The sequence below is a fragment of the Salvelinus alpinus genome, chromosome 20 (assembly GCF_045679555.1).
Source record: "Salvelinus alpinus chromosome 20, SLU_Salpinus.1, whole genome shotgun sequence".
Taxonomy (NCBI): Eukaryota; Metazoa; Chordata; class Actinopteri; order Salmoniformes; family Salmonidae; genus Salvelinus; species Salvelinus alpinus.
The window spans coordinates 32,711,753-32,729,785 of record NC_092105.1 but is presented as its reverse complement, the minus strand read 5'-3'; the positions used below and the strand labels follow the sequence as shown (position 1 = coordinate 32,729,785).

Sequence of the window (18,033 nt, the reverse complement as noted above, 5' to 3'; positions counted from 1 at the left end):
GCCATTTGCTCTTATCCTTACTCTAAACTGCATTGGTAGGAGCGCTTATCAGAAGTAAATAAGTGAAATCAGGTGTGTGTGTGTGATGACTCACATGGGGCGTAGAGCATCATGAGGATCGGCCTCTCCTCCCTCTTCAGAAGCTTTCTGAAGTACTGAGTGAGAAAAGTAGTGAGAAATAGTAGAACTAGTGATCTCAGAGGTCATCGTGCACAATGTGAACTGTCCTTTTCCCTCAGCATATGTGGCTTCATATGGGTCACTAAAATCAAAGCGACCTGTGTCATCTTTAAAACCAAGAGTTTGTTTTTTTCCGACATGACGCGAATCCCTCATTAAAGACGGAAATTGTGCGTCTGACAAAAACGCCAAGAGTTATCATAAGAACACTAATACTGACAAACTTGCTCATCAATACACCATCAGAAGTAGACAGTGTTGGAATAGATGCCTTTGATAGAGAGAAGGAGATCAGTCTTCACTTAACAGGAGAAGAGCTCACCCTCTTCTTTAGTCATCCTTCCTCGTCACTTCCTGAAACTCTCATTCAGTAGAAACTGCTGACACCCCCAGGCATGGTACGCCACCAAGTAGGTGAGTACAAAATAGGATCTCAAGTAATCAAAATAACTTTCCTTTGTGTGTGGGTTGTGCGTAGAGCTGGGTTCTGATGGAGCGTCAGCCTCGTTGTTGGAGAGCTGTCAGAGTGCCGACTGCAGTCAGACCAACTCCCCATTAATAGATTGTGTTTGAACTCAACGGAAGTGAACTGCAGAGATGCAGCTTTCTGGTCTAGTCTACTTTTATGTGTTGTTCATATATTGATCTGTGTTGTTAGCTTGGGATGCATCAAGGTGGGAGGGTAGAGTGGACAGAATCTCTCGGCTCACAACTTTGAAGGGATGTTAAGGCATTGGTCTGTGGGTTGATGGTAATGGTAATTGAGACCTGGCTTCAAATACTATTTAGGAATTTTCAAATAGTTTAAAAGGCATTTAGAAGTAAGTATTTTGATATTTGAAAATACAAGAACTTGAAAATCTGAATGTATTTGGAAATACAGCTGGAAAGTTGCCATGCATTTGAAAATACAAATATTTAAATACTCCATGCATTTGAACCCAGGTCTGTTTGTCCTAGGGGTATTTAAAATAATGTATTTGCAAATAGTAAGCCATTTAAAGGATTTTTTTATATTCTTTCAAATAGAAGTAGTTGATTTCAGCCACACTATTTGAAAATACATCGAAAAGTATTTAATACAAATATGCCTATTTTAACCCAGGGCTGCCATCTCAACCCATTTCCGTTCTGAACTGAAAATAATGTCCATATCGTGCCAGTAAAAACATGACCATGCAGATGCACCTTGTTGTAAGACAAGGTGTCGTTTCTGTACTTACTTTCTCAGTTTCTACATGAACAACATCTTTAGCTTCTGGGTTCTCCTCCCAAAGAGGGGCTCCTGTGGGGTCTTTTAAAAACGCCACCATGGACTGGAGAGAAGGAGCACGTGAAAGAGAGAGAGTCTAAACAACATTTAGCATACTGTAACAGATTAACGTGATGTTAACCCTAGAGTCTAGACATAGTGCTAAACAGAGACATTCCATCATTTATCCCAGTCTCCATATTAAACCGAACAGGAGGAGTTCTAATAGATGGCAGATGGTATTAACTTCCATCTCAATGTTCATCCATCCAGCGCAAAGAAACCATGTAAGCAATTTCCCCACGTTCATAATGAGTTTGATAAGCCTTCCAGACCAACATGAAGAGCCATATGCCTCCAGAGACAACAGAAGGTAGGACAGGAAACATTCACCCCTAACTAATACACTGCTCCTCTTCTGTTCAGACATACTTATACTGACAATGACACAGCAGTTAAATAATGAAACATATTCCTTGATTTTGAAGAATGAATTCTATAAATACCTTAGTGAGATTACCCCCATTTTAACATATCATGACCAACTAGGCTACTACTAACATGTTCAGATTATAGATGTCTATCAAAGGCCAGTCCTAATAGTGCAGACAGTACCTTTAATACAAGACGAGCAACCAGACTGACAAACGACCATCAATGTTGAGTTTAAAAGGGGCGACCCTTTACATTATGACAAGACAGCTTTCTTAATGTCCATCAGTCTTGATGTGCTCACAGGCTCATTCCCTGCCAATGGGCTGGACCAGCCAGTCCAGAGAGACATCAAGGTCAACCCCATAGCAGAGCACTACATTACTCCAGATACTCTTATGCCAGCGCCCTGATTATAAAGCACTCATAAACCCATTGGATTATCAAGTCTTGACTAAGCAGAACTCAGTCCAATTGGCATCATCATGTAGGAAGAGAACCATGGTAATACAGAAGGAGACAATGAACCCCCATTAATTTAACCAGGAAACAAATGTTACTTGAATAATTGCAATGTTTCATATTAATTACTGTACTGTTGACTCATTAAGGAAGACGTCATTGAAATAAATACATTCTATTATGATTGAGACCTTGGGGGACAATGAGTGAGTCAGTAATTACCTTGTATGTAGCAGGCCTGTTGTATTCTGTATGGAATGTCCCATCTCTGCAAGAGACAAGCACATTGCTCAATCAGGGACGAGAAGTAGATGACTTTTTGTTTAGCATGGCATGACTCCCTAGAGAACATTTATACATGTCATTCTCTTCTGACAGGTGGCATCACTTCTCTGCGACACAAGCCCCTGGACATACAGTAAAACAATGAGGTACATGTTACCGTTGAGATACTCACTTATAATGCAGGAGTTCTGCTCCACCACTTTTTGTGCTGGGATCTACCTTCACTTTCTTACACAGTTTAAGACCCTCTGAATCCCTGAGAGACAGGAGAGAGAAGAGAGAGGAGACAGGAGAGAGAAGAGAGAGGAGAGAAGAGAGAGAATGAGAGAGAATGAGAGAGAATGAGAGAGAAGAGAGAGAAGAGAGAGATGAGAGAGAAGAGAGAGAAGAGAGAGAAGAGAGAGAAGAGAGAGAAGAGAGAGAAGAGAGAGAAGAGAGAGAAGAGAGAGAAGAGAGAGAAGAGAGAGAAGAGAGAGAAGAGAGAGAAGAGAGAGGAGAGAGAGGAGAGAGGTGAGAGAGAGTGAGAGAGAGTGAGAGAGAGTGAGAGAGAATGAGAGAGAATGAGAGAGAATGAGAGAGAATGAGAGAGAATGAGAGAGAATGAGAGAGAATGAGAGAGAATGAGAGAGAATGAGAGAGAAATGTTAACGACAACAATAGCTGAGGTTCCAAAGGGATATGTGGAATTAATATTCACAGCATCGAGACTTGGTAATAAGATTTCTGCAAAGACATTACTCGTCATTTAACATAAAAAATAATTCTGTCAACAAACACTCATGTCGGTGAACTGATATATCGGTCGGGCTCTAATATACAGACACTGATCTATGGAGAGGAGGTTGATTAGACTGGTGTATGTAAACACAAATCTACATAAGTACACTTTTGTAATTGAAGAGGTACCATCTTTAGAGAAATGCACACACTCTTCCTATATATCCAGCCACCCACACATTCACAATGCAAGCACAGGTCTCTTGACAATAACTCCCCTTCTCTCCACTGACAATGAGCATGGAAATGAATTACATAAGTACACAGAGCGACAGAGAGACTGGCCATCTACCTAGAGCAGAGCTATGCCCTAAGCTAATGGAAGAGATGGAATTAAATTGCAACTCTGACAGCACAGGCCCCCCATCAGCAAAATATATCCAGCGCTCTGTCCTTTAAGATAAAAAGAGACACCATTATTAGTGATACATATGTGGCAGAGAGCCCATTGTCTGCCAGGAGAAATTGTCTCAATGCAAAGCTGGAGCAGGAGGAAGCAGGGTATTTGTCTCTGTCAGGTGGCGATGGTAGACTTGGGACACACACCAAGTGTAATGATGAAATGGCACCCTATTCCCTATAGTGACCTACTTTTGACCAGGGCCCAGGTGCAAAGTAATGTACTACATAGGGAATAGGGTGCCATTTGGGACAATCTTATATAATGTCCTTTGGATAAGAGAGATTGGACATTAAATCTCAAGTGGTGTAATGTAGACCATTTCCCCACTCTGTGCAAACAATGCTACAGGAGGTCACCAAGTACTGCATTTCTGAGTGAGGTAGTGTTGGTGAGCTAGGGGTCCCAACCTCAGAGCAAAACTGAAGCACTGAAACATGTAAAAAAAAATCCTTGCTAGGGGGAAATGCACGTTTTAACTAATTAAAAAACAAAAATGATCTACATGATCAGTCTGAGTATAAAATAGTGGTTAATGTGAACCTAACTCAAAGCTAACAAAAAAAAAAAATGTAAAGAAAGCAATCCAATGTTATTTGTTGCCTAGACTTTACTGCAAATGACACAAGTCTTGAGAAGAAAAAAAAAAACACACTAATATTGAAGTTAGCCATGACATCCTTAACAGACCACACACACACCTAAATATTGCACTTGGGAAAAAACATCTTAAAAGTAAAAATAGAATGTAACAAAACAGGCATTCTATTTTGCTCTATTATAGTGGCCACTATAGTAGGCATCGATCAAGTCCACAGGTGTGCAAAAAGAACTTTCAGAGTAAAACATGTCATAATCCCCCCTCACACATGTTACTGTCAAGTTCAACACATCTTTGGGCTACACTGCATATTATTACATTGTAGAACAGACATCCACAGGCAGAAAGTGTACAATGTGCCAGCAGAGCATGATACCCTTTGGTGGCGGCATAACTGATCTCATTCATGCAGAGAGTACACCTGGCATACCCCTTTTAATCCAGTGTATTGAAAAAGTGAGAAAGAATATGATGTTCCTTTCACCTCCACTATATATAGTGGCATCCAGCTCAAGCCAGGCCCAGCTACACTTGATACCTGATTCCACTTGTTTATCGGTGTCCCCCCCACGGGACAGTTGAGCTAACATGCGCTAATGGGATTAGCATGATGTTTTAAGTACCAAGAAAATTTGACATACATATCTGATATGGGCAGAAAGCTTAGATTCTTGTTAATCTAACTGCACTGTCCAATTTACAGTAGCTAGCAAGGTGAAAGAATACCATTATATTGTTTGAGGAGAGTGCACAGTACGAACTTGAAAATGTAGCAGAGCTGGAGCAGGAGACCCTAATAAACCAATTAGGCACTCTTGATAGAACATTTTGAACAGACATGCAATGTTTCATTGGATCAGTCTAAAATGTTGCACATACACTGCTGCCCTCTAGTGGCCAAAATCTAAATATTGCCATGCATTTGTGCCTTGAATATTGCATTTCAAAGATAAAAAAAAAAAAAACTCATTTTTTTCTCCCTTTGAAAAATAACCACATACTGTAGAGGGAAAACAGTAGGTAACTAGTTTACTAGCTAACGAACTAACATTTCACACAGATTGCCAGGGTCCAGTAAGCAACTAACACTTTATAACTTGGGGAAAGGCAAGGAGACGTATAACAGCTAATATTATAGCGAATTGGTTAGGTTACTAATATTAGAATGTCAGATGAACTAACGTTAGCTGTGACTTTATTAGCCAGCTAATTTTCACACCGTAAACTCAATTATTTTTGATCCGTTAACTTCTTATGGCTGGGGGCGCTATTTTCACAGTCGGATGAAAAGCTTGCCCAGAGTAAACGGCCTGCTACTCAGGACCAGAAGCTAAGATATGCATATTATTAGTAGATTTGGATAGAAAACACTCTGAAGTTTCTAAAACTGTTTGAATGATGTCTGAGTATAACAGAACTTATGGCAGGCAAAAACCTGAGAAAATCCAAACAGGAAGTGGGACATTGAGGTTTGTAGGTTAAGTCTTTGCCTATCCAAGATAGTGTAAATTTGGTCTGATTGCACTTCCTAAGGCTAGATGTCAGTCTTTAGAACCTTGTTTCAGGCTTCTACTGTGAAAGGGGAGCGAATAAGAGCTGTTTGACTAAGGGGTCTGGCAGAATGCCATGAGCTAAGTCAGGCGTGCGGCCATGAGAGCGAGCTCTGTTCCTTTTCATTTCTAAAGACAAAGGAATTGTCCGGTTGAAACATTGAAGATTTATGATAAAAACATCCTAAAGATTGATTCTATACATCGTTTGACATGTTTCTACAAACTGTAATAGAACTTTTGACTTTGTCTGGACTTAGTGCTCACGAACGAAAAGGTGGTATTTGGACAGAAATGGACTTTATCGAACAACAAACATTTGTGGAACTGGGATTCCTGGGAGTGCATTCCGATGAAGATCAAAGGTAACTGACTATTTATAATACCACTTCTGACTTTTGTTGACTCCACAACATGGCGGGTATCTGTATGGCTTGTTTTGGTGCCCGAGCGCTGTACTCAGAATATTGCATGGTGTGCTTTTGCCATAAAGCTTTTGAAATCTGACACAGCGGTTGCATTAAGGAGAAGTATATCTTTAATTCCATGCATATATGTATTTGTATTTATCAACATTTATGATGAGTATTCCTGTAAATTGATGTGGCTCTCTGCAAAACCACCGGATGTTTTGGATGCAAAACATTACTGAACATAACGCGCCAATGTAAACAAATATGAACTTTACCGAACAAAACATACATGTATTGTGTAACATGACGTCCTATGAGTGCCATCTGATGAAGATCAAAGGTTAGTGATTAATTTCTCTATTTCTGCTTTTTGTGACTCATCTCTTTGGCTGGAAAATGGCTGTGTTTGTGACTAGGCGCTGACCTAACATAATCAGGATGGTGCTTTCGTCGTAAAGCCTTTTTGAAATCAGACACTGGTGTGATTAACAAGATTCTTTAAAATGGTGTATAATACTTGTATGTTTTAGGAATTTTAATTATGAGATTTGATTTCTGGCGCCCTGCACTTTCACTGGCTGTTGTCAAATTGATCCCGTTAACGGGATTTCAAACGTAAGAAGTTGGCTAATGTTGCTCAACATTTCTCTGGCTAGCTAACAGAATTCGATCCAGCTAGCAAGATACTTAACAATGCTAACACACTGTCTCCCTCACCTCAAACTTTCCAAGTGCCAGAAGTTTTTCGGTTACAGCTCATAAAGTACGCTTCATCTTCTCACCCACGTCTCCGTGGTCAGGCTTCTCACCTACCTCTTCATTACCGTTCAGGGGACGCGCTGCTGTAACTGGCAAACTGCCTCTCCACTCTCTCTCAGGTCCTGTCATCTGGTGAGTGTGTCATCATGGGCTTTCATCCCTCTGTTGGCATGGGCCACCGTTCTCATACTGACACTCGTGAGGAGGTCTCTCTCCCTGTCCAAGCGCTCAGCTAAGCTTTGTTTTGGACCTGGTCCATTGGAGAAGGTGGGAAAACCATAGCCAGTCTTTCCAGATCTGGTGCGGATGCTGTAACTAGCAAATTGGTTGTCACTTCTCTTCAGTTGCGTGCTGCATTCTGTTATGTGAATGATTGGCTGAGCCTTGGATACAGCCAGTATTTCTCCAAACAAGCATCACTCGTTCGCTTACAGCCAGTAGTGATCCCAAGCCCACCCACCCAAACTTCTCATCAGATCTATACGAATCACATAGGTGACCCATTTTGGATTCAGAACATCATTTTGCAGAAAGGTGACTAGTTTGCCTCTCAGTTGAGGTGTCACTACAGACCTAGGTTCGATCCCATGCTGTGTCACAACCAACCGTGATCAGGAGTCCCATAGGGCGGTGCACAATTGGCCCAGCGTTGTCCAGGTTAGGGGAGGGTTTGGCCGGGGGGGGGGGCTTTACTTATGTCGCTCTAGCGACTCATTTTGGTGGGCCATGCGCCTGCAGGCTGACTTCAATCATCAGTTGGACGGTGTTTCCTCCGGCACATTGGTGCAGCTGGCTTCCGGGTTAAGCGGGCGGGTGTCAAGAAGCGGTTTGGTGGGTCATGTTTCGGGGACGTATGATTCGACCTTCGCCTCTCCGAGCCCAGTGGGGAGTTACAGCAATGAGACAATATCGTAATTGGAAATCACAAAATTGGGGAGAAAAATAATTTTTAAAGTATAATTTAAAAAGCCCTTTGTTTCAACCCATCGGCGTCGTCACAGCAATCAGATTGACTCACTGACCAATCAAAACCCCCAGCTGGTGGGAAAGATTTGGCGAAGCTCAGCAGGTCCACCCACAACCAGGAATCCAGGACTCATGCCATGTCACTCACTGATAATGGTGATGTAGTGTAGCCCCCCCCCCAGGTGCATCATAGAGAGAGTCAAGTCAATTACACAGACAACAGGGTGTTGGTTGGAAGAGGGAACACAGTGGGTGTTGGGAGGAGGAAGAGGCAAGAGGGAGAGTGGTGGGAAGTTATGGGGTGTTAATAAAAGGTGACATTCCTTGAAAAGTTGTAAGTGATGAGGGAACTGTCAGCAATTCACCTCCAGAGGTAAAATCAAATTGATAGGTAAGAGACAAGTACAACAGAAAAGTAAGCCCAGTGGGCAAAACTACTTGTGGCTTTCCTGCTGGGAAGAGCCTTCAGGATACCATTTAGTCTGATTGTACACCAAGCAGTCAGAGATTGATTAGCCCATTAACAAAAACAACAAACTAGTCATTTTGTTACAAATCTTCTTGTTTTATCAGCAGCGTCTGTAGTCTGGCATCCATGCCTGACCTGGCACTGTCTCCTGCCCAGTTCCTCTGACATCACTGTTGGCCATCTCTCAGGTCCTGTCATCTGGTGAGTGTGTCATCCTGGGCTTTCATCCCTCTGTTGGCATGGGCCACCATTCTCATACTGACACTCGTGAGGAGGTCTCTCTTCCTGTCCAAGCGCTCAGCTAAGCTTTGTTTTGGACCTGGTCCAGTGGAGAACTGGAGAAGGTGGGAAAACCATAGCCAGTCGCCAGACTCACAATGCTAAGCTAGCAGCTGGCACTGCATCACCTATGTGACTGAACAGCAGCAAAGAAGCATGTCATCTAAGGCCCCGAAAAGGGTCTCTGGCACAGGTATATGTACAGTAATTTCTGCGGATCTTCAGGAGATTTCACACCTTTCAGTATTTTAGATTTTTTGGAGTGGACTGATGGTTGAGATGAGTGGGGAGAGAGGGAGATACAGAGAGTAGTGGGCAGGAATTCGTACCCTCGCTGAAGGTAATATACTGTATACAGTATGTGCTGCAGGCGGCAGTGTTAACCATTAGACCAGCCTCAGGCACCACACCCTTCAGTATTAAGGCATACGGTGGAGAAAGAGAGTTGACAGTAGATTTACTGCAGGGAAAAGAAAAAAAATCTACTTGTAAATATTTCTAGGTCTATATAAAAACAGCTGACCAGGCTACAATGTTCTTAGACACTTTTCCTTATTCATCATCCATCTTGGACAGGTTTGAGAGAAACTTTGAGGGACGCTTTAAGTGGTAGGTGTCAGAGGGGTGATCTTTATTCTTTTGTAGGTCTGTTTGAAGACTTTTCGCCCGAGCAACAGAAATGGCTCAAGTAGTTGAGGTTGACAGGTATAAAAATAAAAAACGGGAACATAAAATGGAAGGAAATCATGTAGGGTAGAGGTCGGATCACGCAGGGGGGAAAGTGAAAGAAATGTTTAAGGAAAACAATTCTTCTAGTGTGTGTCTTGGGAACGTGGTGGATCCTCCCAGTATGAACACTTTCAGAGACTTAGTTTCAAATGGTTAATCTGCCCAGACCTGACAGGTCTATTGCATGGGCTTCAGGAAGACAGGGACGGGAAAGCGTGTTCTGAACAGTGCCTATAACTCATTCATACAACACACACAAATGTAGGGTCTGAAAAGCAGTTTCCTTATTGCTATCTGCCATAGAGCCCTCAGCAGAATGAGGATATGGAGAAAGAGACTCCCTATTTTAATGAGCATAACTATTCTCCAATCTCCACTGTGACTTTAGGAGGATGTGCCAGGGAGAGATGGCATAGGTAGAAAGAGATTTAACACGAGCGCATTCAGCTGGCCTAGGCTTCAATAGCTGCTATCGATTACTTAGTCCAGGCCTGTCTCACTGTGCTATTACAAGGCAGCCATATAAAGAGGGTTTTACGGCTTCATTCCTATAGCTATACATCTGAGCTGGGAGGAATGACTCAACATTTTTCTAACCTAAAATGTTATTCAGAAGCATAATGGGACATGGACATTTTTCATAACCTAAAACGCTTCTTGGAAATCTCTTAGAAGCTATATACTAGGGATTCACGATATATCAGTGAACTTATCAGAATCGAACGATATTAGCTAAAAATAACAACATCGGCATTGGCCCGATGTCTAGTTTAACGCCGATGTCAAAGCTGACATTCATACCGATAACGTAGGTACATGACGCCACGTAAAATGTAGCACTACACAGCATTCCTAACCTAGCCCACAATGTCTGCTGTGTGGATCGAGCAGTCAACAAGTCGAGCAGTCATTTGAAAAAGTAAGAACACTTCAGCGAGACAACTCAAAGGCAAAATCCATTAAGGCCAAGATAATGGAATTCATTGCCCTTGACAATCAACCATTCGCTGTCGTGGGTGATGTTGGCTTTCGCCGACTCGTCGAGCACTGGTACGCACTACCAAGTGCGCTATTTTTCAGATGTCGCCCTACCGGAGTTAAACAATAGCATCACTGCTAAATAAATAAATCCACTTTTTTTGGTGTCACTGCTATTAGCTTCACAACTGACATTTGGACCAGTGATATCAGCCCCATGAGCATGCCGAGTCTCCTCAGTACAAAGTCCCACTGTGCAAAGTCGTATTGCATGCTCATGAATGTGCTGGTTGTCATTTCAATGGCATTTCAGAACACGTTTTAAAACATGCACACTAGCTAGCTCCATTCAAACAACTGAAGTGAGAAATAAGCTCATCAACTGCACCTGCAGCAGACGTGATACCCTCTGTCATGGCATTGAAACGCCTGCTTAACAAAACTGCCGACAGGCTGTGAACAAGCGATTCGGTTGCATTCTCTTTACTGCGTCGCCACCATGCTCGATGCTATGTACAAGGACCGATACGTCAATGCAGACAACAGGGTTAACTTGAAATGTTACATACACAGCTGGACAAGATGGAAACGGACAGTGAACAGAGGAAGAGAGGCCAAAGACAGGCAGAGCTGAAACTTCACTGCTTGACATGTATGATGAAATTCTGGCTGAGACTGAACGTAACAGCACAGCAAGTTAGTGAAAGAAATAAGTTTTGATTATGTTTTACTGGTAATGGAGACATACATAAATGCCAACAAAATAACTTTGGTCAGTGTGGTGTGTAACCTTTATTTAACTAGGCAAGTCAGTTAACAAATTCTTATTTACAATGACGGCCTACCCCGGACGATGCTGGGCCAATTGTGCGCCACCATATGGGACTCCCAATCACGACCGGAGGTTATACAGCCTGGATTTGAACCAGGGACTGTAGTAACGTCTCTTGCACTGAGATGCAGTGAATTAGACAGCTACATCCGTGTGTATGTGTTATCTATAACTGTACAAGAATGCTTAAAAGGCTGCAATTTGTTTAAATAGAATTAAAATCGGTATTGATTTTCTTGGCAAGGAAAATATCAGATATCGGTGCATCACTACTATATAACATGTGTGACACATGGAATAGCATGCATTAATACATTAGTCAATCAACCAATCTTGTACTTACCCACAGTTGACCCAGGCGATGGTGCCCTGTCCTTTGATGACCTGGGCCACGTCAGATAGCAGCTTGAACTTAGAGTCCCCGGAGGTAGCTGTTTACACACACGATAAGAGGGGTGGAGTTATATATTTCACAAAAACACAATTCAGTTTTACTACTCAGGTCACCTTATAATACACAGTAAACAGGTTATAATTAGGTTTGCAATTCTGTTCGAACTTTCTCTCAAAATCATGGTTGTAGGATTCCGGATTTCCTGCCCATTCCTTACAGAATCCGGGAAACTTCCAACCAGGGTTAATGGAAAACCTGGGAAAGTTTCTGGAATTTTGAAACCCTAGTTAGAATTCAATGAAGGTTGGAGTCAGAGGTCATAACACTAAAAACATGGACTGTGAACTCATACATCACAAGGGTACTGTATCCATGAACATTACCCTAGTGTTACTTAATAGACCTAGTCTCTGGGAGAGCATAATCTATGATTCACACGGTCTACACATTACCTAACAGAGTCCTCACTAAACTACTTCCACCATGTTATAAAAAAACAACAACACATAAACACATCATAGTCCAAGGCCTAGTGAGAAACCATCAAATAATAAAATGCATTACAACATTACACAATGTCCTTTGAGATACAATGTGGATTCAGAGACAAAACATACATTTTACAACCCCAACACTTGTAGTGTTGGACACCTCTATTTTGGGGCATTGCCATGGTCCTCTGGAGGTCCTGAATCACACCAGGTTGGTTGGTGGTAATACAAAGTTTGGGCATTGATGTTAGAGATCACCATATATGTTGAGTTCAAATTGCTTGCAGATTCAAGTTACTGGAGAGACTTTTCCTCAAGTTGGTGGTGGGGTCTCAGAAAAGTTGATGGGCAGATGGGAAGCACGAGAACACTTGTCTGTCACAGATACTTCTGGAGCTTTTTGGGCCCCTCTTGTGAAGGAACCAAGTAATGCGCCAGTGGCGGTCAGGGAGAAGATCCGACAGCAGGAAATGAAGTGAGTAAACATTCCTAAACCGTCGGAGAATGCCAGAACGCAACGCCACAGTAACGGCAAGCAATCTATCCCAGGGGGACGTTCGATACGTGCAAGTCTTATCCAATGACCTAACACTGGCTGAATGATGAAGCAAATAGATTTGGAGTGGAGCCGTACACACACGACACACAAAATTCATGGGAGCGGTGGGGCCTTGAGACGTAGGTTGTTTATGAACATCAGCATAGAGCAGCACGTACTGTACGCACACTGCACTTTCTTCTGGCCTGAAATATGCTAATGAAGATGTAATTAAATGCAAGAGAGGGTGATTTCCCTAATGGCTGTCAGTGAATGTAGTTTCATGGCTTCATTTGATCACATTGAGCTTTTGGGGTGTCTTTCTGTTCAGTACACTGTTCTATGTAGCACTTCCAAACCCAGGGAATAGAAGAGAACAAGATAAGCTGCAGGTCATTATAAACAAGCAGTGTGATGCATAACCACTGCCCATTCCAATGTCATTAATTTACCATTGTAAGTGACGGATTGTCAGAGATAAGAGAACACTACAGATAAGATCATACTTTAAGTCATTTACACCGAAAAATGCAGCTTGGGGACCATATTCACGAAGCATCTCAGAGTAGTGCTGATCTAGGATCACTGTAGCCTAGATCATAATGAATAAGATTACATGGAGCTGATCCTAAATCAGCACTCCTATTCTGAGAGGCTTTATGAGTACAAAGCCTTTTTTTTTTTTGAGTCTAAAGGCCTAAAGTATGCCCACTAACTCACCTGACAGGAGTGACTTAGTGTACAGCACCAGGACATTGGTTCTAACCCACCTGACTTAGTGTAGAGCACCAGGACATTAGTTCGGGTCCTCAGGAGCTTCTTTAAGTCCTTGTGGTCGCTGACCTTCTCTATCAGAGGAGAGACCTTCACCACCGCCTGCAGCACAGACACCAGGCACACCTGCAGACAGATGATAGTATCTATTTTATTAATTAATTCACTATTATTTCAGAGGCCTACTCTCATTCATAACTCACACATTGGATGCTTCAGTGGAGAAGAATGGTCATTTTTGTGATATGAGATGGTTGACACCTCATGTGCAAGACAAAACCCTATGCATGTGGTCAGCATCAGGTGACACAAAGGCCGAGTCAACTCATTGTGTGTGTGACTGAGGGTCTCAATGGTGGGCACAAACACATTAGATTATGTAAAATAGGGTCTAAAAGGTACAACATATGTGAATATGAAAATCAATAGTTGGAGTTTAAATATTTTACCTTAAACCTCTTAAGGATCAGACCTTTTTTTTCCCAAATTTCACCTAAAATGACATACCCAAATCTAACTGCCTGTAGCTCAGGACTTGAAGCAAGGATATGGATATTCTAGAAACCATTTGAAAAGGAAACACTTTAAAGTTTGTGGAAATGTGAAATTAAATGTAGGAGAATAACACAAAGGGTAAAAAGAAAATTGCATTTTTTTTGTACCATCATCTTTGAAATGCAAGAGAAAGGCCATAATGTATTATCCAGCCCAGACAATTTAGATTTTGGCCACTAGCAGCAGTGCAGGTGCAACATTTTAGACTGACCCAATGATCCATTGCATATCTGTTCAAAATGTATCAAGACCGCCCAAGTGGTTCATTAATAAACTTTCAAGTTCATAATCGAGTTCATAAACGCTCCTCAAACAAAAGCATGGTATCATTTCACTGTAAATTGGACAGTGCAGATTAAACAAGAATTTAAGCTTTCTGCCCATATCAGACGCGTCTATGTCCTGGGAAGTATTGTTTACTTACCTCATGCTAATCACGTTAGCCTACATTTGCTCAACCGTCCCAAGGGACACACACGTTGCTTTGAGCACTTCACAATAACTAATACTTTTTTGCATACAGTTAAGACAAGGGACAGAACTGATATTGACGATTGAGTGTGAGAATGAGTCAGTCCTCAGCTATTTGATAGTTCAAGAGCTGCCTTCAGCTGCTGAGGCAGAACAGGCTTATTTCACAACTACATTAACATTAGACCCTTTAGAAATGTAGGAAAGGCTGGTGATGATTTCTCTCCCACACGATCACATTTCTCCAGGCTCATTTGCGGCCTTACAGAGTGGGTGTGCATGGCGCATATTGTTGAGAAGATCAGAGTGAAAACTTACAAAGAGCACAATTACATTCACAGGAAATTGATGGACAGCATAGTGTTATGGTGAAATGAAAGCAGCACTATGGAGAGTGGCGGATGCGAGGTTGGGAGAGGAGGAATTACACGGACATCAGCATGGATGGAGTTACACACAGAACGAGTAGAGAATTTGCAAAAACCTTTCCTGGTACATTGACCTTGTAGTGCTCGCGGCTCACGCATCACATGCCCTGACAGCTGACAGGCAGCCAATACTGCAACAATGGCTGGGCAATCAGCGCATTGGTTGGTTTCCTTACCTAGGTACCTACTCCTTGGCTTAGGCTACATGACATAATGTCACTGTCCCGTGTCAATGTGAGCAGCATCCTAATGACTGTCTCCGCAATATACACCCCCCCCCCCCCACACACACACACCCTCCCTGTGATATTAGCAACATCTAGTGAACAGCAGGAAGACTGTCTCAGACTAGAGATTAGACTTCCAATCGATGGAGACAGACAGAACAGACAGGGGGATACACTGCATGCTAGGCAGCTAATCATCCACAGCTGAAGAGGTAGCTAGGCCTAGCTCATGTCCATAGCCTCAGGGATATTCTAGTGAGCAGAGAAAGTAATGAGGAAAAAGAGAAAAAAAAGTCCCCTTGGATGTCAGGCACTTATTTCATGTTGTGGTTGGTTATAACACAATTTGCTTTTCATGCATTTGTATATTTCTTTCTGGTGAGTGTTTGAAGCTGAAGATCTAGGCTAGCTATTCTATACACGTGTATCATGTTTCTGAAGATATGCCTACTCCCTTTACCACACAACTCAAACTAACCCTATTGCTACACTATGATTCACCAAATCACGTTGTTTTCTTGTTTGCATTCGGGCATCACAGCAACAGAGTGATGGATGTCAAAGCAAAACCATTGAGTGCAAAGTTAAACCATAACACTCAATGCACAAGGATTCCTTTTAACAATGTCCACTAATCAGTGGTTGTCTGACATACATTTTAAAGTGACAAATCAGGAGTCTCAGCATCACTCTTACCATGGAATTGCCCATATAGGTCATGGCCAAAAGTTGAATGACACAAATATTAATTTTCAAAGTCTGCTGCCTCAGTTTGTATGATGGCAATTTGCATATACTCCAGAATGTTATGAAGAGTGATCAGATGAATTGCAAAGTCCCTCTTTGCCATGCAAATGAACCGAATCCCCCAAAATACATTTCCACTGCATTTCAACCCTGCCAAAAAAGGACCAGCTGACATCATGTCAGTGATTCTCTCGTTAACTTCTTTGGGATAGGGGGCAGTATTTTGACATCCGGATGAAAAGCATGCCCAAAGTAAACTGCCTGCTACTCAGGCCCAGAAGCTAGGATATGCATATAATTGGTAGATTTGGATAGAAAACTCTAGTTTAAAAAAAAAAAAAAGTTAAAATAATGTCTGCGAGTATAACAGAACTGAAAAGGACAAACCACCCCCCCCAGAATTCTCATCCTACCACTGATTTCAATGGCTGGCACTTTTATAACAGGGCGAAATCGTGCCCGATTGCAGTTCCTAGGGCTTCCACTAGATGTGTCTTTAGAGTTTCGGGCTGGTTTTTGGAAAAATTTGCCAGAAATTGTAGTTTTAGGTGACTCCCATTTTGGCTGTAGTGTTTCAAAGCACGTGAATGAAAGCGTGTTTTTTGGTATTTTTCTCCGGTAAAGACAACGATTCTGTCTTAAATTGTATCGTTTATTTGCATATTAGGGTACCTAATGTTTGATTATAAATGTTGATTGACTTGTTTGGATAAGTTTATTGGTAATGTTTGGGATTCATTTTGAAGGAGGGAAACCAAGTGGATTATTGACTGAAGCGCACCAGCTAAACTGAGTTATGGATATAAAATAAAAGGAAAAAAAAGAACCATTTGTAATGTAACTGGGACCTTTGAGTGCCAACAGAAGAAGATCTTCAAAAGGTAAGGCATATATTATATTGCTATTTCTGACTTTGTCGCAACTCCCTGGTTTGCTTCGCCGTAAAGCCTTTTTGAAATCTGACACGGCGGCTGGATTAACAAGTTAAGCTTTATTTTGATGTATTGCACTTATGATTTCATGAAAGTTTCATATTTATTGTAATTTAATTTGGCACTCTGCAATTTCACTCTAGCGTCCCACTGATCCGCAAGAAGTTACAGGTGTGAGTGTTGACGAGGACAAGGCTGGAGATCACGGTCATGCTGATTGAGTTCGAATAACAGACTGGAAGCTTCAAAAGGAGGGTGCTGCTTGGAATCATTGTTCTTCCTCTCAACCATCGTTACCTGCAAGGAAACACGTGCCGTTATCATTGCTTTACACAAAAAGGGCTTCACAGGCAAGGATATTGCTGCCAGTAAGACCTAAATCAACCATTTATCTGATCATCAAGAACTTCAGGGAGAGCGGTTCAATTGTTGTGAAGGCTTCAGGGCACCCAAGAAAGTCCAGCAAGTGCGCGGACAGTCTCCTAAAGTTGATTCAGCTGCGGGATCGGGGCACCACCAGTACAGAGCTTGCTCAGGAATGGCAGCACGCAGGTGTGAGTACATCTGCACGCACAGTCAGGCGAAGACTTGGATGGCCTGGTGTCAAGGGCAGCAAAGAAGCCACTTCTCTCCAGGAAAAAATAAATAAAAAATCAGGGACAGACTAATGTTCTGCAAAACGTACAGGGATTGGACTGCTGAGGACTGGGGTAAAGTCATTTTCTCTGATGAATCCCCTTTCCGATTGTTTGGGGCATCCGGAAAAAAGCTTGTCCGGAGAAGACAAGGTGAGCGCTACCATCAGTCCTGTGTCATGCCAACAGTAAAGCATCCTGAGACCATTCATGTGTGGGGTTGCTTCTCAGCCAAGGAGTGGGCTCACTCACAATTTTGCCTAAGAACACAGCCATGAATAAAGAATGGTACCAACACACCCTCCGAGAGCAACTTTTCCCAACCATCCAGGAACAGTTTGGTGATGAACAATGCCTTTTCCACCATGATGAGCACTTTGCCATAAGGCAAAAGTGATAAGTGGCTCAGGGAACAAAACATCGATATTTTGGGTCCATGGCCAGGAAACTCCCCAGACCTTAATCCCATTGAGAACT

The 18,033-nt window shown here is 42.2% G+C and overlaps 1 protein-coding gene across 1 annotated transcript in view; it reads right to left on the bottom strand.

Moving 5' to 3' along the window:
• Positions 1 to 18,033, bottom strand: part of LOC139546677 (protein disulfide-isomerase A5-like) — a 54,430-nt gene that overhangs the window by 28,532 nt on the left and 7,865 nt on the right. The window contains exons 2-7 of the mRNA XM_071355328.1: positions 13,558 to 13,687; positions 11,708 to 11,795; positions 2,784 to 2,867; positions 2,549 to 2,594; positions 1,404 to 1,496; positions 95 to 155 (exon numbers count right to left, since the gene is read on the bottom strand). Of these exons, the coding sequence (XP_071211429.1) occupies positions 95 to 155; positions 1,404 to 1,496; positions 2,549 to 2,594; positions 2,784 to 2,867; positions 11,708 to 11,795; positions 13,558 to 13,687 (502 nt within the window). The remainder of the gene's footprint in view (positions 1 to 94; positions 156 to 1,403; positions 1,497 to 2,548; positions 2,595 to 2,783; positions 2,868 to 11,707; positions 11,796 to 13,557; positions 13,688 to 18,033) is intronic.